This window comes from Polyodon spathula, chromosome 19 (genome assembly GCF_017654505.1).
Source record: "Polyodon spathula isolate WHYD16114869_AA chromosome 19, ASM1765450v1, whole genome shotgun sequence".
NCBI lineage: Eukaryota > Metazoa > Chordata > Actinopteri > Acipenseriformes > Polyodontidae > Polyodon > Polyodon spathula.
In genome coordinates this window covers 6,535,986-6,563,050 of record NC_054552.1, presented here as the reverse complement: position 1 = coordinate 6,563,050, position 27,065 = coordinate 6,535,986, and the positions used below count along the sequence as shown (strand labels likewise).

At 37.1% G+C, this 27,065-nt stretch overlaps 1 protein-coding gene across 3 annotated transcripts in view; it reads right to left on the bottom strand.

The window, feature by feature from the left end:
- Positions 1 to 27,065, bottom strand: part of LOC121294290 (DENN domain-containing protein 2B-like) — a 64,501-nt gene that overhangs the window by 35,540 nt on the left and 1,896 nt on the right. The window contains exons 1-3 of one of the 3 annotated variants that reach the window (XM_041217864.1): positions 20,115 to 20,277; positions 18,100 to 18,199; positions 5,890 to 5,994 (exon numbers count right to left, since the gene is read on the bottom strand). In XM_041217864.1, the coding sequence (XP_041073798.1) occupies positions 5,890 to 5,963 (74 nt within the window). In that variant the 5' untranslated portion in view covers positions 5,964 to 5,994; positions 18,100 to 18,199; positions 20,115 to 20,277. Of the gene's footprint in view, positions 1 to 5,889; positions 5,995 to 18,099; positions 18,200 to 20,114; positions 20,278 to 27,065 lie in introns of those variants that run through there. The other 2 variants (XM_041217862.1, XM_041217863.1) reach the window with 2 other exon arrangements.

Sequence of the window (27,065 nt, the reverse complement as noted above, 5' to 3'; positions counted from 1 at the left end):
ATAAGGTCCATTTCCAATAAGCTGTGGTTGCGTTTTATACACTAAAATTACGCACAATTGGAAACACATGCAATATGGGTTGATGGGGTATTAAAAGCAAAAAGAGCAAAGAGGATACAATCACTTTAATGTGAGAGAAAATAGTAACAGGCTGGGTTTTTAATGACTGTACAGTTCTCTAGCCCTGCATTGAAACCAGGTGGAAGCTGAACTCCAGGCTAACACTGCTGGCTAACACTAGAGGTATGGATTTATTAAGAAGTCCAGTGGCATCCACAGATCTGCTCTTAATTCAAGGCTGAATTTCCACTCAATGCTAACATTACTAAAGTCCAAAGATAAGTGAAACGCATAGGCTGCTGTTGCATGTGGCTTGTTTCACTTGAACATTTAGGTGGCATAATTTAAAAAGACAAAAGGCCATTTTCCAGGCAAATTTGGCTTTTTACACATTACTGTACATTGCAGAAGACACATTCTGTTATATTTATCCAGCACATATTTTGGAGTTTTATCTGCATTCCAAAATAAAAGTACAACTCCCCATAAAGACTGCTTATGTAAGCACATATCACGTATCCTGTGACAGATATTACAAACTCGTTATACAAAACATCTGTAACTCGCACTTTACACTCTGCAGTATCAGTATGGTACAAAAGAAGAAGAGGAAAAGAGAAGGACAGGGCCAACTCTGGAATCATTAGCATCTGTGTGTTACGGATAAAATAACACAATTCTGTCCAGCACCAAATAGGTTTAATATGTATATCCAATCATAACATTCGCAATGCGTTTAATTTACTTTAGAAGCAGATTTCATATACTGGTGGTGGGGTGGTTTTGCTTAAATGTAAAAATCAAAGGAAAAATCAGCTGCAGAGAAAACTGATTCTGGAGATTCTTTAGGTATTTGTATATTTGAATGTGAGATTCATCAAGACCAAGTACTTTGCTCTGCAGGACTGGATTCTGTGTGGGAACAAACCTAACCCCACTGCCACCCAGGTCCCAATTTGACAAACAGAAGTGGGGGTCAGTTTTAATTATTTAAATAGAATCTGTAAAACGGTAGTAACATCAATTATATAAAAGTGTTATAAATGCTGGCGACGTTCCTGGATTAGAGTGGCTATTTACAGGTGATCCACCAGTTAAAAACTGTTTTACATGTGAAATCTGGTTACCACGTTTAACTTAGGCTCACTGAAGCTGATTAGCTCTGTTTATGCAAGGAAGCAAGCCAAAGAGACCAAAAGTCCATTTTCACATAGCTCAGCGCCATTCCTGTACACAATAACGGGTTCATCTGAATAATAAACTGTACAGTATGCAGCAATTATGTTTGACTCATTGTCTGTAATAGCTCATGAAACAGTCATATGGAATGTTCTGGACACTGAATAAAATATATTCAGCCTGGATAACAACATTTTGCATTTTTAAAATGTCAACGGGGCATTCTTTTGTAAATAACTGTAACACTGTGGTAACATTGTGCTGTGCAATCTTATTTTTTACCTATCATATCAGTTAATTTTTTCTACTAGCTTATGAATATATAATTTATTCCTTGAACAACTAACATTATAAGCAAAAAGTGCAGTACCACATAAACCCTTAGATTAAATACTAACCAATGAGGTACAGTAAATGTGATAAACCACAGGCACATTTATTTCATGGTATGCTTTGGGGGGTCTTCCTTTAGCAGACTAATTAATACCAGGCTATGGGGTTGCCTCCTAACAGTGATGATGGCTAAAGCATGAAGTACGTTGTTGTACGGTATGGGAAAACAATGCTTTCTTAAAAATGTATTTATTTTAAGTGAGTATATGGCTATGATGTCTTAAAATGTACTTCATATGAATACCCACAACGATGTTTTACCAAAATGTGCAGAAATATCTGTCCCTCAAGTGGAAGAGAAAAAAGCTAGTAATAAAATGACTGATAAAAACGAAATATTGGTTATTGCATAGTTACATTTGTACAGTACAGTAAATATAACAGCTGAATTCAGAGTTGCTGTATCATTATAGCTGAATTCAGAATTGTTGGAGCTCTGCAAGATGTTACTGTGTTAACGTTTCCCTTTTGATACCAGGTTGCAACAGCACAGAAGGTAGTCTCAGTAGGTGTATATACTATACAGTATGTACACATACAGATAAAAACATGAAACACACTTCAGCACACAGAATAATATATTGGCTTTACCCCTCAAATAAAAAGAAAAAGAAAAAGAAAAAAAGAGCAGTGGGCCAGTACAAGCAAGTCAATGAGTGCGTTCGGAGATGTCCAACTCTGAGATAGCAACCGTTTGGCTGGAGCTGGAACAGGCCACACATACACTGCAGAGAGTGCCAATCAAAGCCAAGCTTCTGCAGAGGTTTGTGGGAATGTCAGCCCCTGGCCATTTCCTGTTTGCAGACTCCGATAACAGACTGGGAGGAAGAGATTCAAGTTGCAGAGATCAAAGATAACTTCAAAAGAGGTCCAATTAACACACCCGAAAAATGTACCATTCCGCCCTGAGAAAGGGTCCTCTAGCCACAGTGATGGTACAAAGGGCTGAACCCAGAATCTAGGAAGTCAATTTACTCTTTACAGTGATGGGCATCCTGTTTTACAGTCCTTTTAAGAGCAATATTTGTTATTGAGGGTTTTCACCCGCGTGACCCCAGCGCCAAACTGAAGGTCAAAACAACAATGGCAGCTAGTGCAAACGTGGCATCTTCTACACTACAGTGTGAGTTATTTGCCACAGAACACACTTTTCACCTCCAGTGTCAGGAATTGAAAAGATACAGAGGTAAGTGTCAGATTCTAGGAGTTTGTGATCCTTATTGTGCACTGCCGGTGCTTTTTACAGCACTTACAGAAAAATGAATTCCCTGACCTCGACTTGGTCGATTTCTGGATCTATTTAGTAGAGGACCCGTCTCCCTACACAGATTCCCAGATAAAGGCATATAAAAATACAGACAGTTATAAGTATTTCACCTCAGGATCGGTAAACAACCCAATTGTTTGGCATTTAGACAAGAAGAAGTTCAATGTTATCAAGGCCAAGGTAGGGTATATTACTGTTAGGAATACGATTGTATCGCTAGCTCAAACAACACGACAAAACACGATTTTTACCTATAAAAAGATAGCAAGTACAGTTGTTCCGTTTACTCGTTTTTCTTTCAGTATTGAAATACAGATTAATATTTCACAATGCAAACTCAGCAACTAACAAATATACTGTGTGATCCCTAGGTCTCTTCCCCCCAGTACATAACACTACCTGTAACAAAACAAGTAATGACTTTAATAATTACAGTCGAAAAATTGGAAACCACACTATTAAAAACATAGAACAGTATAGCTAATAATTAGTGACTGTGTTGCTTCAAATTTAAATCCACAGATTAATTATAACTAGTAGTAGTAGTAGTAGTAGTCCCATTTAGTGCCAGTAGGGGGACTATACCGCCCACCCAGAGTGACAGTCTGGTGCACCAGCTGCCCAATGGCAGGCGGACAAAAATTCAGTTTAGCACCCCTTAAACAAAATGGGGTGCTAACAAAGACTGGCAACTAACTAATTTAACAAAAAGGACCGATTTCAAAGGACTGCAAATTAAAAGTGCAAAACAAAGGGAGGGGTGGTACAGCACACGCCTGCTCCAAATTAACCTGGCTAGTAGTAGGACTAGCAGTAGTATTACAAATATTATTGGCATCCCATATTTAAAATACATTACTTTGTTGCTGCAGAAATGTATGTGTATGAAACATTCTATTCATCAATTAAAAGGAGTCAACATATTTACATTATTGTTATTATTATTATTGTACCACTGCGCTTAGTAAATAGTTATTCACAATGCAGGGCCTTAAGGATTCTGTTCACTATGAAGGATTTGTTTTTACATGACAAGAATCACCAACCCGCTTCAGTGTAATCACGTTTAAGTATATTTATGAAAAAATCGTCTATATAATTAAGCATGTGTTAAATGTAATAATAATAATAATAATAATAATGAATCCGCCACTGATATACATTGATATGCAGCGCTTTTTGATCTCCAATACAGCGACGGGAGAACATGAAAACCCCCAATAGGGCAAGGAGTTCATTTTGCTAAATAAAAAACTGTTGCAACAGGGAAGAGTGGATGTGGACACTCCCCCCTTTCACTCCAATGACTGAAAACACAAAGAATCGTGTTCAAACTTATCAAAAGCTTTGGAATGGTTTGGATACATATTTCAAAGTCTAGCTTCGCTACGGTGATACATGCAATAGAGTAAAATGTGTTACAGTATCTTTCCAAAGACAGAAGCAGTGAAGCTGTAGGTAAGGATATTGTCTACAGCAAAACTACATTTCTGAAAGACAGAAATATTACTTGAATTGAAAATGGTACTGTGTTTAGCCACTTAAAGCAATAACGATAAGTGTGTTACAGAAAAAACTAATTACACTCAGTTGAGAATTGAATATAGTATAACATTATTATAAATGTTGCATATGCAATGCTGTACTGGAAGTTTATCTCAAGATAAGTGCATGATAAATGCGCAGTATGTCACTTTGCTAGTGTGCAACTTAGAACATCTGTGGGAATTGCTCCTTCAACAACCTACCCTTCCAGATTTAAGAAGTTTTACAACCCTACACAATTAACAGTAATTCTCTCCAAAGGATAAAAGGAACAGCGTAGGAGACAGTTGAAGATACACATTTCAGCCGGGTTACTCTGATCCAAATATACAACTAACTACTATAGAACACAAACATGTTGAATCTACGCTAAATAACACTAACAAAAACCAGGCTCAGCTTTTCCTCTGCCTGTCTGTACTTATGTTAAGAAAACTTAAATCACTTCAAAGATGAATGTTTTCTTATTCACTGCATTAGCATCCTTTCAGTCCCCCAGACTGAAACTTACTGACCATAAGGTGTACAGGCTAAAATACTCTGACCCCAACTCTAATTAATCAAAGACAATTTAGATAATAGCTAAGATAACAGAAGGGAAAGGATTTTAATAGAAAGGAAAGGATTTTAATGGATCCTGTGGGTAATTCAAGATGCAGTGTAGTGCACGTGGTAATATAGATCTGATACCCCGTGCCCCATGAGTACTAACTCCAACACCACGTTGCCATTACCTCTGTGCCACAGGCAGTACGGTCTTTCATTTGCAACTGCAATCAAGTACAACAGTGACAAAATGACAACACTCAATTCTGACCTGCCACTGCTATAAACTCTGCCGTCAATGTAATTGGCGTATGTAAGCACTAACAGCACTGGAGCTCAGTATTTATTGGGCCACGATCACATGCTTTATAGAGTATTTCCAGTTTAAATGAGTTGAATGTTTCACTGACCTGAATTTCACACTGTAACCACAGTCCACATTGAGAACACAGTAAAAACAAAAAACCTCATGGAAATCCCAAACAAATCCTAAAAGCAAAAACTGCCACATGATCAGGTTAATAACAAGATCAACAAAGCTGACAGGTACTGCACAGTAGTTGAAAGTATACAAAAAGTATACAGTATTGAATGCCAAACATATTCATGCATGTGCTTGTCCTCAGATTCTTATAAACTGTTTGGTAAATACACATATTCTACAGCCCATGGCACAAATTACCAGAAATAACCGTTTTCCTTCCAAATATGTTATAACAGTATTTCAATGGCAAAAATACACCAAAATACAATATAAAAATAAATAAATAAATAAATAAATAGATGGAACACATTGCATTTTGGTGTAGAGACCTTACCGGCCTTACAGTACTTATTAAGAGCCAGTCCTGTATTGCAGATCTCATTAGCATCTCCCTCACTGGTCACCCATCACTAACCTGTCTGGGATGTCCCGCTGTGATTTATTCTCTCCTGCCCGGGGAGACACTTTGGCATTCTTGTTGGCGGTCATTGTCACCTCTGCCCTCAGTGCTCCTGGTCACCTGGAAGAACGAGAGTACAACTGATTGTAATGAACTAACTGTACACTGTCTCTTGACACAGCCAGCAGTTGTCTTGTTAGCCAACTTTAATTAGCAAAAGCCTCTAAAACTGCATGCAAGTACAGTATGTACTGTATAACACCAGCTAATATACATAAATCATTTACATCCTCATTTGAGGCTGAGGACTTTGCTTCAACATTGTGCTAACTTGCTGACTTGAGATTTCCAGAGCCATGTTTCAACCAGGTGTTTAATTGCTTAATTGAGTGCAGGTGTTCAGTTAAGTACTAAAGGTCCTTGAAACAAGTTCGTGGTTTGGAATGGACTGAAAGAGCCTCACTGTAGAGTATCTAGATCAATCCTACACTGTTAAACATGCTGTAAATATACAGTATTCCTTTTAAACAATAGAGGAGGGAGATGCATATTTTCTATATAATAGGAGGAAGCCACCTTTCCAGTAAGTGCAAAGTACTTGTGTGCGTCTCCTACATTGTTTGGAAACAGCTGCCAAGATTAACAGAGATTGAGTCAGTCTCCTGGTTCATTACAGGAAGATTACTTTTTCCCCATCAATGTGTGTACCTAGCAAATGGCTTACTGTGTTTTTATTGCAGATATTAGTTTTATAAGCTGCGCTGGAGAATTGTGGTTTCAATGTTCAGAACCCGTAAAGCTTAAACTAAATATTATGAGAGCCCTTCCCCTTATAACCTGAAAGGGCAACTCAGAATGCAAACAAGTTCTAGGGAAGATAAGTTAGTCAAAACATTGTTTTGTACTCTCATGGTTTATGTTTTCTGGACAGCCTTTTTCATCACATTTTTTTTTTTTTTTTTTTTGGTTTATTTTTCTTTTGCAGTTTGAAACAAGATCCACTGGGCCACCTACTAATGAGTTTGGTCTTCATACCATAAAACAAATCCGTAAAGCAATGCTGTATGTGTTTATAATGACAGTCGCTCACTGCCATGCCAAACACAATAGTATGACACAAACCTTTTAAATACACAAATGGGAGTTTGGGTTTCTTGTAGATTTGTGTTCTGACAGGCTTGATCTACAATACTGTAGTCCTTATTGTACCTCCAGAGGTACAGCAGCCTGGGTACGGCTGCCTTGAGATACAAAAAAAAGAAGAGCCAAAAGTGTTCCAAGGAGGGTAGAATATTCTGAAATCTATACACAACACTGTATGTTATAGACTGCTATACTAGTACACTAGTGCTGCAAGTACTGTAAAGTGTACTGAAGTAGTGATACCATGAAATTAAGGAACATAATTACATCCATGTTGTAGAGTATATATGTGCAGAATTTATGATATACAACATATTTATCATATATATATATATATATATATATATATATATATATATATATATATATATATATATATATATATATATATATAAGTTTTTTATTTCTTCATGAATCAATGTAGGATTTTCAAAAATGAATACATAAATCAATTCCAAGTACATTTTTTCATGTTATTTAAAACATAGCAAACATTTTTATTGCCTTAAAGTGCTCCATAAAATCCTTACAAAAAAAAAAAAACACATGGAAGCTTTTTCTGGCTAACATCCACATCATACATCTTTTTGGAAAGCAGTATTTTCATCAACTCAGTCATCTTTTATCGGGCTCTAAATCTGCAGATTGCAATGCCTGGAATCCATCTACACAAATGCTTCTATAAAAAAAACAACAGATCCACACGAATACAAACAAACTAATGTGGGAAAGTGGAAGAAAAGTCAAGGTTTAAAAGTACTCTACATGTATTTTCCAGATTTATTTACACTCCAGCAGGCACTGTAACACCTCGATTAAACAGAAACAGGGGCATTCAGCAAATACGTTTCAATTTGGAATGATTAGTAGTCATATAATAGTGTAAATCATAACACGATCTCGAAGGGGGACACTAGAACAGACAACTGTTTACAGCTGTTGTCTGAAAAGCCTGGCAAGCAAGCGCTGAGCTCTAGTCTGCCTGCAGATCACCATGAAGACAGCTGGAGGAGACAGCCAGCATTCCTCCTGTCAGCTATTTCCTGTTAGAGAAAGCTACTAGAACATAGATCTTCGTTTCATTCCAGAGTAGGGAGTTTCCTAGTGTTGCTAGTTTTTACTATTTCATATTCTTACTGGTAATTTGCATCACTTCTGGGATGCGGGGGTCAAGTTGTGTCTAGTACATTGGCTAGGTCAGCCTCTCTAAATAAATCCAATGTCTTATAAAAACAGAAACTAAGCTTAAAAGGTTTGACGTTGCATGGAATGAACTCTCTGATCACACAGGAATATTTTACCAGAAGCATTCCCCCTCTTTTCAGCAGCAGATTCTTGACACTGCCCTTTCTACTGTATCTCCCCGTGAAATATTTCCCTTGAAAAGTCAAACCTATACAGTATGCCAGTCAGCACTCGCCAGTAAATGAATCATGATTTCAGCTTTATTATTTTACCAATCAAATGATTTAGTGGTTAGCCTAGGTGGTGGGAGCCGGAGGTTGTGGTTTTGAGTCCTAGCCAGGACAGTCTGGATCAAGCAAAAGCACTTGCAGCCAGGCTGGCAAGCCAGCAATGTATTCAATACGACTCCATCCTTTAAAAAGGTATTTTAATAAAGGCTTACAGTTAGTTAAGACCTTATGCAGCTTCTCCAAATCAAAGCTACAAGACAAAAGCTGTAAAAGAACTGAATGCCGGAGTGAGCTCAGCGAGAAGCACGTCCTCTGAAGTGTTCACACTGAAGGAAGGAGAGGCTGTGAGGCAGGTCTCAGGGGCTTCAGATTAACACTCACATCGGGTGGAATTTCAGCTCACTTTCCCTTAAATGGAAACTAAAGCATGTATAGCGCCAGACCCATTGCATTCCACATGTACTGTAACAGGGTAAATTATGTATTGTGAGTATATAAAGAACAGACTGCTTGACTGTATTATTTTCAACATTTGCAAAAGCTCCTCCAGAAAGAGCAAAATCACAAAGTCTACTGCTGGGGTCGAGCAATCCATTGTGCATCAATGAATAATGATACACTTGAACGAGAAACAAGACACGCAGGGGTATGTACAGTACATGATGCATAACTCGAAACACTGTGCAGTCTATTGTAAAATGCAAACTACCAGTTTACAGAAAGAATAAGGACAGTGCCTACAGTACAGTTCTCCACTGATCCTGCAATGAAGGTGAGCACTTTTTGATAAAAGGTACTTGAAAATCTATCATAAAGTGGAGCATTATAACATTTATGCCCAGTTAGCGAGGCTGACATTTGATAAACAACGACAAGCATCTCTGAACTGGAACTTGTGCAATGCAAGAAATCAAACTTGTGAGCTCATCTGAAGTCTGGTGGAAATACTGTACTTGACCATTTCCTATTTTTTGACAAATACAAAATTCTGTGTCAGTATCACGAATAAATCCATACACAGACAACAACATCACCCATCAATTGCCCTCCAGTCTCTCCAGTATGTTTAAAACCTTTTCTGTGTTTTCCCACTGTTATTTTTCCCACTACAGACAGATAAGCAAGTGCAGCCTTTAATGTTGATCCATGTTACATAGCTCCCAACAGGATGCAAGTTCCTAGCCTTATCTAAATCAATCCAGGGAACAATTAAAAAAAAATATGGATACTAATGGAAATATTTCTGCTTTTCTGAAGTATGTGTTTATGTCAGTCAGGACCCCAGCCAAGTTTTGATTAAGACAAGTTATAAGATATAACCTGGCCAAACCTGAAATCAGCCAATTGTGAGTGGCTTGATTCTGTTCTATTTTCTATGGTGAAATCATATGACTAGCATTAATCAGAAACACATTTTTACTTACATTGTACCTCCCAACAGTATTGGCTTGGGAAATTAACCTTCCAATCCAGAATCCTGGAATCAAGTCATAATTCACCCTGTTTTGCACATAATTACTGTACCTCAATCAATCAAATAAAAAGGCAATGTGTGCTGGCATATTCTGAGCTTCCCAACCTATGGCCTAGATTAGGTCTGCATCTTTTCAAACTTAATTATTATTATTATTATTTTTTTATCTTTTTAAAGACTACCACCTCTGGAATTTGGCATCATTTTGGGGGTCTTTTTTTGCAGTTATAAAAAGAAAATGCATAGGTCAGAGGAGGGGGGGGGGTTTGGGAACCTTATCCTCAAATATAAAGAGGGCCACAAGGTAACAAACTACTTGATAGGCTTATCGTGCAAAATACTGTCTTTGAAGCCAGCCTGTGATTACTGTACTGTACAGTATAAGCACTGCCTCTCAATCTACAGTTCATCTCCCTCTTCCAACAGGGCATACTGGAATGCAAACTCTTGCAGTACCCTCAAGGTACCATTCACAAAAGAAATTGAAATCTGAAAATCTGCAGGGGTTTTGAAGTTTTATAGTCTATGCATTTGAAAGGTTTAAAGCATTCCTGCTTGACAAAGAATGTCACGTCTAGGTGTAAACAAGGACAAGATTCTGTATAGAACTTAGGGACACTCCCTCTCTGTCCATCCCACTGTGTGATTAAGCCAGTCCGAGCCATGTAACTGCTACTTCATTTGATGGTTGTAAATCTTTGACATCCAACCACCATTGAAAAATAACAGAAATATTTTATAATAACTCGACTGTAGCCACAGTATAAGGCTCTTTATGGCCAATTGATGTGAAACACATATTGCAGTAAAACACTGGTGCTGCAATGGATTAGAAGCATGCATTGCTGCTTCTTATTTTATCATTCATAACTCATACCACTGTAGCAGCCCTATCACTACCATTGCCCCAATGTACAGCACCATGTATTGCCATTGTAGTAACTGCAATCCCTATGCCTTGCATCAGCCAAATAGACTCAACCACTTCCTGCTAGAATGCAAGACAGCTCAATCTCTCCCTGAATCAGAACCAGTTTGAACACAGCGGGCGTAACCACCGGGAATATTGGTATCCTGTGTAAACAACATGTGATGGTACTGTATAAGTCTATGAGCACAATTTCAAATACATGGAAGATGTGATACTGAACAGCTTGTTGGCTTTGTGAAGAGGTTGGACCTATACCTGAAAGAGGCATACTTTTGATTTTTGACCTAAATTTGTCCCCCAAAGAATCGAATGAAATGTGGTTCACCATTTTACTTTTGCATTGGCTTTTCTATGTTTAAGTTTTCTGCTTTTCTAATTATACAGAGGTACATGCCCCTCTTGATGTTGTTTAGTTAAACTGATTCTAAGTTTATAGCACCTACATTTTACACACATTTCTTTTCTTAACTGTTTAATACGTGTGCTCTGTATGATTGTGTGTGTATATGATGTATGATTCTCATCATTTCTGATTATTATTCACTACAGTATGCTTACAAACTAATCCGGGTTAGAAAGCATAAATATCATTGTTTAACGATAGGTGAAGCATTCTGCACTGAAACCTGTGCAACATTGGTATGTTTCCACACTTCACTCCCCCATAATCAGCCATGAGAAGTCTTTTCAGAAGGTTTTTTCTGGAATAGCTAATCAGCATGGCAAATAATTAGCTTAAAAACACAAAAATTAAAAAAACAGCATTACAGAACCATGCCAAACACACATAATTGGATATTAAACATGTAAGAAATGTAATATTACTGATATGCAGTAAAGTATCCCTTTACGACTTTTCTAAATCCTACAATTTTGTTCTTGTTAAAAAGTGCTGCTACATTGCCTTCTACTGTCTCTCTGAAGCTGATAACACCTGCCCCAAGTCATTAGCAGACCCCGCTGTTACAGCAAGGACACTCACAGAAAAGCTCCTAATATGTCACAGCCTTGACAACATCACTACTAACAAGCTAAGCTTTCTCTCTTTTTCTCAATGTGACAGGCCAATATCTAGTGGCCCACATGTGTTTGATGGAATATTCAGAGGTCAAAATAATATATAAGATTGCTGACCTTGCAGTTGTAATAGTGACAGATGTAAAGGGCAAAACAATGCTCTGTACAGGAATGATAAAAGAAGCCACTTATCTTCCTCAAACAATCCACAAACTAAAACAATCAAGAAATGGCTCCAAGTATTAGAAAAGTTAACAAGTTCCTTTTTTTTTTAAGATTCTGTATGAAAAGTCCAACTGCATAATGAAACCGGCAGCAGTGAAAAAGGTACCAAAGCTAAAAAAAAATTTAAAAAAGGGGGTAGTAAAGTAGATTTTAAAACCTTAGAGGACATTTTTAATATTCAGTTTACTGAGTTCTGTATGTGGTAAAATACACAAAATGGGCAGTAAATTTTAATATTTGTGATTTACTGTTATACTTTCTATCTTAAAAAAAATAAACCTAATGTAAAATACTGCAGCAATTCCCCCACGTATTCTTTCTTAGCTTACTGTACACGCTCTATGTAAGTAAACAAAATTTTCCTTCAAAATGTCAGTGGTTTTGAATGAATACGCAACTGGTACCACAATTACGATGCCTTGTTCAAATGCCATGTTGCATTTTGCTATTTTAAATTGTTTAGCCATTCATGTAAAATAAGCAGGCCTAGTGTTCACACTGTGCTGCTATAAATGTTGAATTACTGAACAATAACACACCTTTCCTTTTGACAGTCTGCAATTACAGGGAAGCAATTAGGTAATGCCATCAATAACACTTTACAACTGGGAGTAAGCCATAAACAAATTAGAAAAAGAGACCTTACTGAGGCACACAAACTCCTCCATGATATATTTATCTACACAGTTCCCAGCTATAGGATATGAATGTCCATTCTAAATGGGTGCTCATCTACCACAATACAGTGTTCTCTGTGTGTCATTACATAGAAAGGACACTGGCTGTTTTGGGGCTGATAACAGGTGGCAAAAAGAGTGTTTTTGTTTGGTTTCTTTTCAATTCTCATTCAAACAATAACAACACCATTGCAAGTGTTCTCTGCGAATCATAGCACATCACTGGACTTTGTTGTTTTCACCTGCGTCCATCACACACCTGTCGCTGCTGCTTTCGATTAATGATTGCTGCTGATTCACCTTCCCCTGGTGTGAGCAACAGCCTGTGCGGCAATCGTGTAAGAGCAACGGGAAAGGACACTGGCTGCTCGGGGGTGTTTCTGTGTTGCTATGTGTTGTGTTATTTTATTAATTAGTTAGCTGTGTGTTTTAAATGTTTATAATTCTTCATGTGCTTTTACATGTCTGCTATGTCTTTTCATCTGCCATTATGTGTATCATTATTCTTTTTTTCTATTTTATTTTTCCTTCTTATAAGAAACATTTAAAAATGTTTATTTTATTATTTTTATATTTTGTTTAATTTCTGTAAGTCACTTTGGATAAAAGTGTCTGCTAAATAAAATAATAATAATAATAATAATAATAATAATAATAATAATAATAATAATAATAATGTTATAGACTTATGAGTGCTACTTGCCAGTATAAATGTGTATACATGTAGCTTATAGTAACATGAAGAATAATTCACACAATAATAATAATAATAATAATAATAATAATAATAATAATAATAATCTCTATAGGGGAGGCCATTTCAGTATACAATTGAAAGGACTAATTAAATTCAATTGTAATGCAGACCTTTGGAAAGATGAATTATTTTTGCCTGTTTCATTTAGACTTATAGTTATAGATGCACAGCATAGAACCACACATCTAAGATGCTGAGCATCCTGAATAAATGTAATGCCGTAGCTATTTGTAAACATATCAATATGACGACACAGTAAAAACGACTGTGCATGGAACTGGAATTAAACTGGCAGAACTTGAACAGAACTACATGTATAGTATCTATACTGACAGAAGAATCACCAGACGTACTGGAAACCTTCAGCATATTGTTTTTGTATGTATTGTATTCAACAGGTGCACAATTTAGTTTTTTTTTTTTTCTTTTAATAAAATGCATTGCTGGTTTCATGTGTATGAGTCTTTCTGAACAGTGTAATTCCTAATATGAACATCTTTATACAGTACATGCAACAGCTGGGCATTACTAGATAATAATAAACTAAAAGCATACAACCTCATAAACAAGATTCAAGCTTTTATCATGTACAGTAATGTTTGTTCTGCGACTATGTGAAGTCTTGACGCGTGATGGAAGATTTTGAACATATCTCCACTTACAGTACAGTATGTAAGTCTTTCCAACATTTCTGCACCATGTTTGCTTTTGATAAAATAAAATCACTACAAGTTTCCGCCTGCCTTGTTTAGAGCATGCTTTTGGTCATTGTAATATGATAATAATAATAGGAAAGCAGCACTCACCTAGTTTATTCAAATACGTTGATAACGTTTATGCATTATTCAGCATCACATTACCAACTGCTACACTGTAATGTAGATTCATGTTAACAAACTGTTACAGATTTTCATTGATTAATACTGGATTTTCCATTTTCTATACCCAGCTTGTATTTTGTGCTCCTGTTAGTGTCTAACCTATTAATTTGGCTTTAATTAGAAACTGAAAAAAAATCAACAACAAAAAAAAAAAAAACCTTCTCTGTAAGGTTGATTTCCTGTTGTGTTTCGATCAATCAGCTCCTTCATTACAAAACTCTAATAACAAACAGACTGAAGGCCAATCCAGCGGCCACACACTTTAAAGGAATGGAAAGCAGCAGCCACTCGTGCATCAGCTTTAAACTCAACCCAAGTGCTGAGTGAGTGCTTGATTAAAACCAGCACGCATTGCTTTACAGCTCAGGGCAGCCAGAGGTGCCCCGCTCCACTCTCTTCACCATTCTCCACGTTTTTGATCGTTATCTTATTTTTGAAGTTCATAATGCTTTAAGCCTTCGCTTTCATGTTTTAACAAATCATGGCATTCCTTTTGCATAACGATGGTAGCATACAGCCTTCAGAGCTGCATTTAAAAGACCCTTGGCCTCTCTTTCAGGTAACTATCTCATTCCTCTTCATCAGCAAGGACTTCTTTGCACAGTGTTAATTGTATTTTTACTTTAGTGCCACAACTCAGCTAGGGGACTATCCTCTTGGAAATCCAATTTGATATACAATGTTTTTACTTAAATGTTTAAGTTTGACCTTTCATTCATTTGATGGCTGTTACTTCACCATTTCAAAGTAAAATCCTCTGGGAAACTGCAGTACCCTTAACATATAAACATATGTGCAAAAAGATTTACTTGCATACATTAGCAATGCTGGACACTGATCTCCCATTGCGATTGTAGCAGAGACTATGATGTAACCATTTGATTCCTTTGTGAGATATAGTATGTGCCACATTTTGGTAACATCAATCACTTTTTTATGCAGAACAAAATGAAAGTAAGCCATAGGCAGTTGGTGCTTCAGAATGGAATGACAAAATGACCCTCGATTTCAGGGAACAGCTCAGGAATTTCTTTCTGTACAACAATATGAATATCGCCCTTCTAAACTAGATAAAGTATTGCAAGGTTTCAAAATACAAGCCCAACAAAGGGCTTTTAATTATTAATACTGTTCCATTCGGGAAGTACCAATGCACATAAATTGTCAACTATACCCCTCTTTAAATTTGCCTTTGCCAGTTTTATACTGAACACAAATTCTTTGGAACAAACTGGTTCATAATATGGGTCATGTGAAAGTCCCACATGTTGTTTAGCTTTGTAAACTTATCTGGATATCATTTCCTAAATAGTTCTCTTATCAGAAGAGTGCTTTTATATCCCTCTCCCGTTTTGAGGATCTTGTCTCTATAATCATGCTATAAAAACGAAACCTCCAACATATTTTTGTGAACGCATTTCTTCCTGCTTAATAAGTTTAAGCAATTCAGTATCCAAACGAATTATATAAACCATGAATCTTCACCACTTATTTACAGAATAGAGCTGAGTCACCCTGAGAGGTTGCATAATTCCTTTTAATTTCAATGGCTCTAGTAAAACAAACTTGTGTGAAGCATAAAAACAGATAAAACAATGTATAACATTTCAAAAAGCACAACAGGGAGCCAAATGTTTTAGCAGCAGAAGACAAATTTTAGTCTTGTTTCCAACACTGATACATAAATACCCCCAAATAAAAAAAAAATGAAATCAAACTTGGATACAAAATAAAAAGTTGCAAAAATGCATGTGCAATGCACATTCTGTCTCGTGTCTGCTATATTTATTACCTTTGTGTAAGGCTGGACCTTCCATTGGCAGCCAGAGCAGCATGTTTTCTGCTGATCAGCATGACTGCAGCAGAACAGTAAAATGTTTCAAAACCACCATGGAACACGATGACAGCAAAAGAAAAAGGAAAGCTTGAAACCTAAATCTCAACATTTCCCAGACTTTATAAACGATCAGGAGACGTTACCAAATAACCTAAATCACTGGCATTATTTATATTACTATTCCATGGACTTCAATTGATTAATACCTCCCAAAATATTTATCCTTTGATTTTAAAATAATCTTCCCAGCTATATCTAGCAATCGGCTGTCATTTTAAAGAGGCACTTTCTGTAAGCTTTTGCAATGCCCACACATTCCATGTCCACTCACCATAGTGGAAGGTGTTTAATTCGACTGCTGAATTCCTGAATACATTTCCTGTGGAGTCCCTTTCTGAGTCCTGAAGTCCTTTGAAAGAGCAGCTCTCTCTGACCCTGTCACCCCATATACAGCAGCTGCACATACTCACTCCTTTCAGGCTGAGCAGTGCTTTCCCAGCCCAGATGGAACTCATTCAAATCCTTTTCTTTTACCTGAACATTTTTACTTCTCCGCGCTTTACATTTTTAAATAGTTAATAAGCAAGCTGAAATTGCTGCCTTCCTGGATAAACAGTAGTAAAAAAACTGAATGTGTGTTTCACTTTATGCATGCACTGAAATCTACATGAAACAAAAGCATATAACGCAAAAAATATGTAAACGCATAAATATGTATTTGTAATCGTTATAGCTTAAATTATACGGCTAATATAAAATATGACAAATATACTACACACTGTAGCTGGTAAAAAATAAAAATAAAAAGACATGATCATCCATTCTGTATAAAATTGTAGATTAGCTACTGTAAGTTCTATTTAAACCACTTTGGGTCATGTGAAGTACTGTAGTTCGCCCTCACCAGCAGTAATTATATGTCATAAGTTGTTTAGCAATTTATGGTCACATGAAAATACTGTTGTGTTATTGTGTTGTGGATTTGTGGAGTAAATGAAAAAAAAGTAGTTCAATTGGTGCATTCAGACCTTCAGTCATAAAGCAGGACTGTCATTTGTCAAGACAATGCCTAAGGCAAGCTTTAAATGACAGCACTGTTGCCAGACAACTAAGAGATCTTGAATCACCCAAGAGATGCATCAATTTATACTACTGGACATGATCTACTGCCGTGAGCATTCCTACAGTAGCTGGGTCTCCAACACAGGTCAAAGGATTGCAATACCAAAGAGAAGCTTTTTATTTATTTCACATTCAAAGTTCACTACAAAAACTTACAATACACAAGCACACACACACACCTGAACTGTTTGACACATTGTACATGTGAACTGTTCTGCTTTAATGTGCAGTATCACTGAACTGTCCTGGTGAATGTAATTTACTAAATACATCAAGTATTACTGAGAAGGGCACACACATGTCTCATAATCTTTATTGTAGGAGTAGTCTAAAAATACCGCTATAGTTTGTTATGTGAAATTCCTTAGTTGAGTTCCTACGTTTTTACATTATGGTGGAAAACAGTCACCCAGTATCAATTTCAAATACCTGTTCCAGCAAGATCTACAGTGGCTTGCATCTTTTGCTACAACAGGGATCTGAATTAAATTAAAAACCTTTTGGATTATCTTAGCTAATCAAATTCCAGAGCAGAGTGGGCCGTTATCCCACAAGTATGCCCTCTAAGCTAATGTGGCTTTAGAATAATGAAACTCTTAAAAAGCAACAGAAGATCAAGTAGATCCAGCCCATACTATAACCTAAAAGATCATTTTTTAACACATTTGCTCACTGGCGTGTATTGCAAGCTTATAAGCTTTGATAGCATCATATTTAGCAAAGGGTGCTTGTATTGTGAAGATTACCTTAATATACAAGGTGTGCATTATTTGTAAAAAAAAAAAAAAAGAAAAGACAGCGGCTCTTCACTGTTGAGACATGATCATTCTTTCTCCATACTGTAGCCTGTCAAGGTAGAGAAAAATACTGTTACACAACAGAGCTGTACTGTTACGGTATAACCACAAAACTGAAACCATTTGTGTCGAGAACATAAACTGTACGGGCCTGTTTTTTTTTTTTTTAATGACGTTTTGATCATTCTGAGAGTTCTATTGCTTAGGATTTCAGCAACAGAAGAACAAAAACACTTAAAGGCAAGGGGGTTGTGTTAAAATTTCTTTAATCTCAAAACCATTAACTATGTTTAAAATATGTAGCCTCAGGCTGCTGGAAGCTGCATATGAATAAAAGCCTATTTGTACTTATTGCCCCTGGAGTGCAATCTCCCTTCTTTGGGCCTACATGTGCTCCCTGTAAAAATTACTCAAGTTACAATATAACCTGCTCACGCACTAACAAGTCTTTCCCAATCAGTAAATCAATCAATCAAAATACAATGGTGTGTATCACTGATGCCCCAAATGTAATGTAAATCAGGCTACTGAGATTCTTTATAAATCAATGACATTTTATAACCCTGTGTTTTTTTAACTGTCTAATTGTATATAAAATCGATAACTGTTTTGAGTTTCTTAATAGTATAACAAATATCGTATTAATTGAAGAATGCTTTTTAATTAAAGGAATGTATATAGGGTAGACACACCCTCAACATGGGCTAAATTCCAAGCGTATACCTGGGAGAAAGCATCTCTTAAACACAGGTGCTCGCCTGTTACACGAGTTTGAGAGAGATGGGAAACAAGCAGCCCCTTCGCTGACTTTCAGCTGTCCGATAAAGGCAAGCCAATCAGAAGGAAAGGTCATTGTTAAATGGAATACAAAAGACTCACTGTTTAGAAAGTTCAAGAAAGAACACAGCACTGCTGAGCCTGCTAGCTATACCAGGGACGAGGGTAATGAATATAAATTACTGACCAGATTAACCATAGGTCTATTTGTCAATTTTTCTTACTTTATAGTATTTGTAACCTCATATTGTATGATTTTCAAATGTTATGTCTTCATTAAGCAGTTTGGAATTGTACTGTTTTCAAAATTGTGCAATATTTTATTGCAGGCAATAAAAGGTTGAAAATGTTACACAATCACAATTTAATTGTACAATTTGCAGAACACTTAAACGTTGCCTACAGTAAGGCACAATACTGTTTCACAATACATATATACACCACGTCCTCTACTGCTTTCTCTAAAAGGCTGCAAAATAATAAATAATAATAATAATAATAGATAAGTGATGGCCAAGAATATAATGTTACCTATTTTCTTTGCAAAAAATAAAGATAAATAAATAAATGCATTTATGGTAGAATTGCACAAGCTTTTACATCTCCATGTGTACAATAAACAAAAGCAACACAGCAAAATTTATTGTTCGTGAAAATGTGTATAATTCTCCCAGAGTCATGATTTCTGTCTAACACAAAACACATGTTTTGCTCACTTAACTGTTGTGTACCGTTATTTAGCAATGCCGCTTTAAATGAATATAAAGTTTTAGAAACCGAGAATAACGTTCAGCATAGGTATACGATCAGCCGTTTTGTAACTATCTAACATAAACTAAGACAACCACATCAACATATCTGACTAAATCGCACAGCATACTGTACATGTCGTTTTATGAATATTCTATATTGTTTACAACGACTTAGCATCTCTTACACGTAGAGGATCACAAACACAGTAAATGGCCAAATATGGTCAGGTTTTCTATGTACGTTAACGCCGAAATGTTTACCTTTTCTCTGTTTTTGCCTAACAGAAAACTGTTTCTGTATGACATCATCCCTGACAGATATGCCAAAGTTATGCTGCAAACGGCACCGCAGCACTCATTGCTAGACAAACTTTTTACAGTAAATTCAAGAAAACAAAACCGACAAAACAAATAAAAAAAAACGATTTTAATTACCTGGAAGCTGTAGTGTTTCTCTTTCCACTCCATTCTCAGTTTTGTATTTCCCAGACAAACATCTGCCCTATTAGCTGTTGTAAAACCAGTCGTTTAAGCCGAGATACCTGCTGATCTTTCTCTACAACTTCCTTGCATGACCTCTTCCAACCAAAAAGAGCCCAGGGAATGCCGACAGCAGGCTGGGCTAGTTTCCATGGAAACATGTTGTTTTTCCCCCCGCTCGCTCTCTCTCTCTCTCTCTCTCTCTCTCTCTCTCTCTCTCTCTCTCTCTCTCTCTCTCTCTCTCTCTCTCTCGCGCTCTTTCTCCCCCTCCTACACGCACAACTGACACAGATACAGCAGGCTGCTTTATGAAAAGATGCGTTTGCATTGCTCCAGTCTCATTATTCATTTTTTTCCAAGGCAAATGTCCTTGTTTCAGAAGTGTGGTTTACCCAAGGGATGTTAAGAACTATGGGGCATAGTATATTGAAAAGATGTAGTAGGAAATGTAAACGTATGAAAAGGTAGGTTTGTTTGTTTGTTTGTTTGTTTTATGGTAAACAATACAAAGTTATATTACCTACTTCATAACCTGGCGAATTCTCATAAGTCGACTTGATGAATGGTGCCAGATTTAAGGTGCTTACACGAACTTGTCCTGCCCTGTTGATAAACCAGGTCTTTACAGTTTACTGAATGGCAAAATTAGCACAGGTATTCTGACTGTCAGGTAGGGTAGGGTTTCCAGTCACGTTTGAAGCCTGGGCTTGACAGTTCTTGTAATGTGGAAAGGCTGTTCCAGCATTTGAATCATATTAACACAAGAGTTAATACTGCTTACTACATTTATTTGAATTATATTTGCCATTTTAACAGGATACTTCCCATAATGCACCAGATAATAGTGAACATTTTCAAATGTTTTGGCTAGTTATTGGCACTAGCTAATCTGCTGGTTTTGCGTCATCTGCATGTTGGTCGACATGACTGTAAGTGTGAAGGCAAATACATTCTGTAATCTTGTTGTTTTTAGTCTGCCCTTATACTCTGCCAAACCAGTGCCCTATTATACATGCTCAGTCCAGAGCCACTGAGTAAAACTGGGTAAAAGTTATTATCCCGTACTGAGTCATGCAGGATACCTTTTATAAACCATGCATACAAGTATACAGACAAAAGCTGTTCCTATAGGAAGCCAAATTATGGTTATGACATCAACTCATTGTCACATATGTGATATAAATTGTTATCTCCACTGTTGGTACCACCAAATGTTATATTGTATATCTACACTGCTGTGGAAAAGTCTTAGACATGTTGCATTTTTCTACTCTGATGCATTATGAGCATCAACAATTTACTCAAAGCCTCCACCAGTGTTTTCTAATTTTATAACAACCTTGGCTTGCATGAAGAAGGAAAAATTTTGAGTGAAATAGCTCTTATGACTTGATTTTCAAGGTGTGGTATCCAAAGCATAATCAACAAGTACAGAGAAACATCATCTGTAATTGGTAAACCCAGGACTGGAAGACCCAAAAAGCTGTCTAACAAGGATGAGCAATACTTGAAGGTAATATTCTTAAGGAACAGAATTGACAACAGAACTGGCAGAAGGCACACGTGTCGTTTCCCATCCATCAACAGTCAAAAGCACCTTTGACTATTGTTCCATAGCCCAGTTTCAGTGTTCTTGTGCATATTTTAGCCTTTTAGTCTTGTTCCCCTTTCTTAACAGAGGTATTCTTACTGCAACACATCCTTTAAGTCCTGATTTGATGAGTGACCTTCGTACTGTTGATTTAATGGACAACTACACCTGTGCCTTCTGCCAGTTCCTTCTTTATGCAAGTCAAGGTTGTTGTAATAGTAGAAAATACTATTGGAGGCTTTGAGTAAATTGTTGATGCTCATAATGCATCAGAGTAGAAAAATGCACCATGTCTAAGACTTTTGCACAGCAGTGTACATACAGACAGTATATAGTATAGTCTGTTAAATTGACTTGTTTGCATTACAAAATTACTCATGTTGAGAACAAAGCTGGCCTTGGGACCCCTAAAGATGAACCAATTTGTTTTCACGGCAGTAACCACATTTTTTTCTGACTTTGACAGTCCCACAGTTGGACTAAAGCATTTAGAGCAACCTAAATGAGTGGAGAGCACTGGTGTACTGTGCTTGCGCATTGACCTATGTCAAAACGATTCCTGCATTTAGTCAGGGGTAAAGAATAACAGTGTTTAAATTTAACTAGGCCACATAGCATCCTTCACTACAAAGTTTACTTTCAACATTTTATGCTTAAAAACAGCTCTGTGATTGCAAATGGTTGATAATCTTACAAAAAGGACAATGCATAGCTTGTTGCATAAACAAAACCCTATCATCTAATGGTAAAACTGGGACCAAATTGTTTTCTGCTAAGCTGCTCCAACACAAGGTAATTGCGTTCCTACATTTTCATTGGTACACCTCAATAAAATTAAATTAAATAATGATGCTTTGCTGCAAGGTAGATGGTTAATTTGCTGTTACGATTCACAACAGCCTTTCCTCTGCCAAGCAATATTGCTGGAGAGGTTTATTTTATCAAAATGAAAACAAAAATCCGACAAACACCCATCCTCTTATGCAAACAAGTAATAACAAACGGTGCTTTTTATAAAATGCAATAGCACCATCGGTCATAAAAATAGAAAAATGTCATAAACATTGGCTGAGCTAACCTCCACTGGCCTCAGAGCTTGGCACTGCATAGCTGTAAAGCTTTCCCACTTACTGAGTACCGATAATGATTTTGGAAAAGCTAGTGGCTAAAATTCTTTGTGCTATAATGAAGAAGCACACTGTCCCCTAACATCACAGGTTTAATCAAGCTTTCTGGCTTCAAGGGAAAACAAAAGCGCTGCCCTTTTGCTAAGAGATGAGGAATTCTTATGCAATCTGTAATTTGCAAGCTCTTAAGAGCAAACCAGAACACAATTATAAGCAGTTCTGCCAAAGTGAAAGTTCAAAATACTGTGATACGTAATTTGAGGTCTAGCAGAATATCTTATTCAAACTCAGTGTCAGAGATAAATTAGGATGCAAAGCTTGATGCACAGTTGGCTGAACAGTTTCCTGTTAAACGAAAACAAGTTAATGAAAAAAATAGCAACCTATCTTAATATTTTCAGTACGTAATTAGGTTGTTAATCTTTAATTCTTTGTTATTGCCGGTTTGATGGTTTTTGTTCTTCAAAATTGTAAATAAGGCTCTGCTATCCTTATAGTGTGTTTAAAGAAGAAGTCAATAACAAAAACTGATTATAATGAAGGTAAGTTATGTTTTTGTCAACATAATAGTAATTACAGTTCTCCTATACCGCGGAACAGGGTTCAAAGTTGGTATGGCCATCGCTCCCATTAGAGCCATAATGCCATTACATGCATAATGCTTTCTTTTTTTATTTTTTTTTGGAGTAAACTGACAGATTCTTTTTAAATATTCAAAATAATTTTGAGGTCATTTGGAGGGAAAAAAGAAGGTACAGTAAATATATATCACACTGCTGAAAACGCTAGCCATCTGGCAGAGCAAAGTATGTTTATGTACAAAAGTATGGACTGCTGCCTGAACTCACTTTGTAGTCGTTCAGTCAGGTATAATTAAGAACTCTGTAAACAAAGCTGGTAAATGACTAGCAATATGACAAACTGTACATTTTCCAGAAATGGCGGTCCAGGAAACACATTTTTTTACATATTTTAGGACATGACTCTTAACATGGCACAGTGGGGGACCCCAAATCTTTCCAACCCTTTTGACAAATACTGTGCTGTGTTTAGCTAAGAGTCCTCCCATTATGATGGAATGTTGGCACATACCACAAGCAAAACAGCATCACAAATCAAAATGGAATCAAGAGAAAACCCATATTTATAGACCTGTGTGACATTCCTGAATAATATTTGTTTGATTTTCTGCAGGATGCCACTAAGCAAGTTAAACCAGTCACCACTCACTGATAGTGTTCAGAATGAACGAGGCGAGTACCCTCCTGAATTACAGGGCACCTTTCAAGATGACCCTGCAACCATCCACCGTGCTGCTGCTGTCCATGGATGGTTGCTGTGAAATTTAAGAGGGAGAGTGGAACAATGTATTTTTTCCCCCTGCACCTAGAGAGTACTGATTCTCCAGATCTCGGAGATCCACCGTGGTTCCAAGCTACAGCAAACTGATGATAATAACATCACATCCTGTAATTTTGTTACACAAATAATCCAAATATGTTAGCAATAAAAGTATTTACATTCCAATCAGAGAATGAAATTATGTCCAGGCAGTAAAGTAAAAAATGTTTCTTGTTCTTAATTTGAAATGAATCATGATTCTGGCATCTGTCATCTTCCTTGGCCAGCACAATCCTTAGATCTCAATCCAATTGAGCATCAGTAGGATGAACTTGAACATACATTTGTGGCACCAATGCTTTGCCTATACTCTGGGAGGAATGTGCCGTAATCCAGTAAGATGCATTCAGGCACACTAATATTAAAAAGCTTACTAAAGTATCAGGAACATTACTCAGCTATTACTAAGTACTGTGTTATTATGTTAAGGAGGGTATGGTGGCAGATTGAAATGCAAGTCAGCTTAGAAATACCAAAATGTGTACCTATAAGCATGTGAGTCAAAAATGCCTATATCCATGTTTCATACATAGGGCGCAAGTCCACTCTTGAGGCTTGCTGAGCCATACCTTGACAGACTCATAAATGCATTAACAAAGCAAAGTGCAGTTTGCACTGTGTAAAGATTCACTGCCAGCCTCCCTCCGCTTGTGATTTTTACAAAGCGTGTGGCCAGTAGCGTATATTGCTTACACTGCACAGCACAGAAAAATACATGTTCAACATGGGTTGTACTTGAATGGTTTACTCTCGTAACCACTGTATTGTTCACGCCTCCACACATTACATTCACCATTACATTGCTTTACTGAAAAAGCTTAGATGTGTCATATCATTGTGTCCTTATGGGTGCTGCACAGCATGTTTATACAGCTCCATTTGATCCCATACAGTTATTTACTTGCATTGATATTAATTGTTTTGTGACCACTCGGTGATCTGTATTGGCGAAGAGTAACGTGTGCTCTTTCCAGCAGAGTTTGCTTGCACAATGCGGGCCCAAGCTAGAAACAGGAAATTGAGCTCAATTAAGCTATACTGTCAAAACACTGAGCTACTTAAATCAAACTAAATGAAAAAGCTGCCGGTAGAATATTTCCAACCTACAGTAGGATTGATTTCCTGAATTAAACTAGAATTAAACAAAAGCCTCTGTACTCTCTCCATGCTAAATGAGAAAGACAAAAGCTATCTCAAACTATTGCAAGATGCTGTACTTTGTACAGGATTGTTTGAATGTAGCACTTTAAGCTTTGAAGCTGGCACACAGTGCAATAGTATTGCACTTGACACTTATGATTAAAGGAAACAGAGCATGAACTCTGCATTATCATAACTCTGCACAATCAAAGCCTGATCTGTTCCATTTGTTAATTTCTTATGAGCAGACCATTTTTCTTGTATTGTTTGCATCTCGTAGAGCGCTTTGTGATGGTATTCCACTACGAAAGGCGCTGTATAAAATAAAGATTGATTGATTGATTGATTGATTCACTTGGCCTTAGAGAGAAAGAGGGTAGTGCTGCTGGCAGAACTAGAGTTTTTCTGTGTTGTGACAAGCTTCCTCTCTAGAGGTAGGAGGTATTATTGTTTGTGCTTTTCTACCAGTCGATTCCTCATACTTGACAGTTCAGGTCATCATTTTTAGGAAACCCTGCTATTTAATAAAGAACATTGTCTGTTGGTTGAGTGTGTGCTTGTGACAGAGATCGAATGACGCTTGGTGTTAGATCTCCCTCCCGACCTGTGAGGGCACTAGGTAAAGGGAACAGAGTACCCTGGACTAAAAGGCATGACACTTTATTCCCGTGGGTAAGTGGAAGTCGGCCGGCTAGAAAAGGGACGGAGCTACAGTACCCGAACTCAATGACCCACAACAGGAAACGACGTGGCATCCACGGAAATTGGAGAAGCGGATGCGCTCGTTAACCTAGAGGTCGTGAGTGAGGGTAGAAAATAGGGGCATAGCAAAGTAATCTATTCCTTTGCAAATGGTTGGATTTGACCTTGAAGGAATACCGTGTTTACTAAAAACCATGAGTGTTTGTTAGTGTCAGCGGTAACTGTTGTTTGCCTCACTAGACTCCCAGTAACACGATCCGGTGCTCTCAAGCCAGCATCAACCTAGACATCACTTTCACCCCAGCAATTCATAGAGAACTGTAAATTGCACGACCAGCACGTAACATCATTTCACTGTCTTGTGTTTTGTGTTTAGTGTTGGTGTGTGTAAAAACTGGACTTTTGGTTACGGGTCAAACCTGGGGATTAAAATTACAAGTGATACATGCTGCTGTATCACTCCAACATTTATTATTTACTGGTGTTTGCCTTTGGGCTCTGGACATTATCGTTCATTAAATAAAATACCCTTGCACCTGAAAGCAATTGTCTGCGTGATTAATCTGCTCTGCACTGCACTATTCACTCACCACTTTGCCACAGTGCTCACAGGGAAAACAAAATATAATACAAATCCATATTCCAAACACAGCAGCTGGCTGACTGGCGAAACATATATTTCAAGTCTTTGGTCCTGTACAAAGTGTACATGAAGTATTCATTTTTTTTAAGCATAAGCTTGATATCTTGCTTTATTTAATTTATTAAGGCATCAAACAATCAGTATACTTCTTTTTTATGTAACCACAATTTTGCAACCTAATTTATACTTTTATACTTCAAAAACTTTTATTAAAGTGAATCCATGTCTTCTTTCTATTGTCGTACAAATTAACAAGCACAGGAATAAGAAATTGTATTTTAATGACACTGGCAAGATCTTCA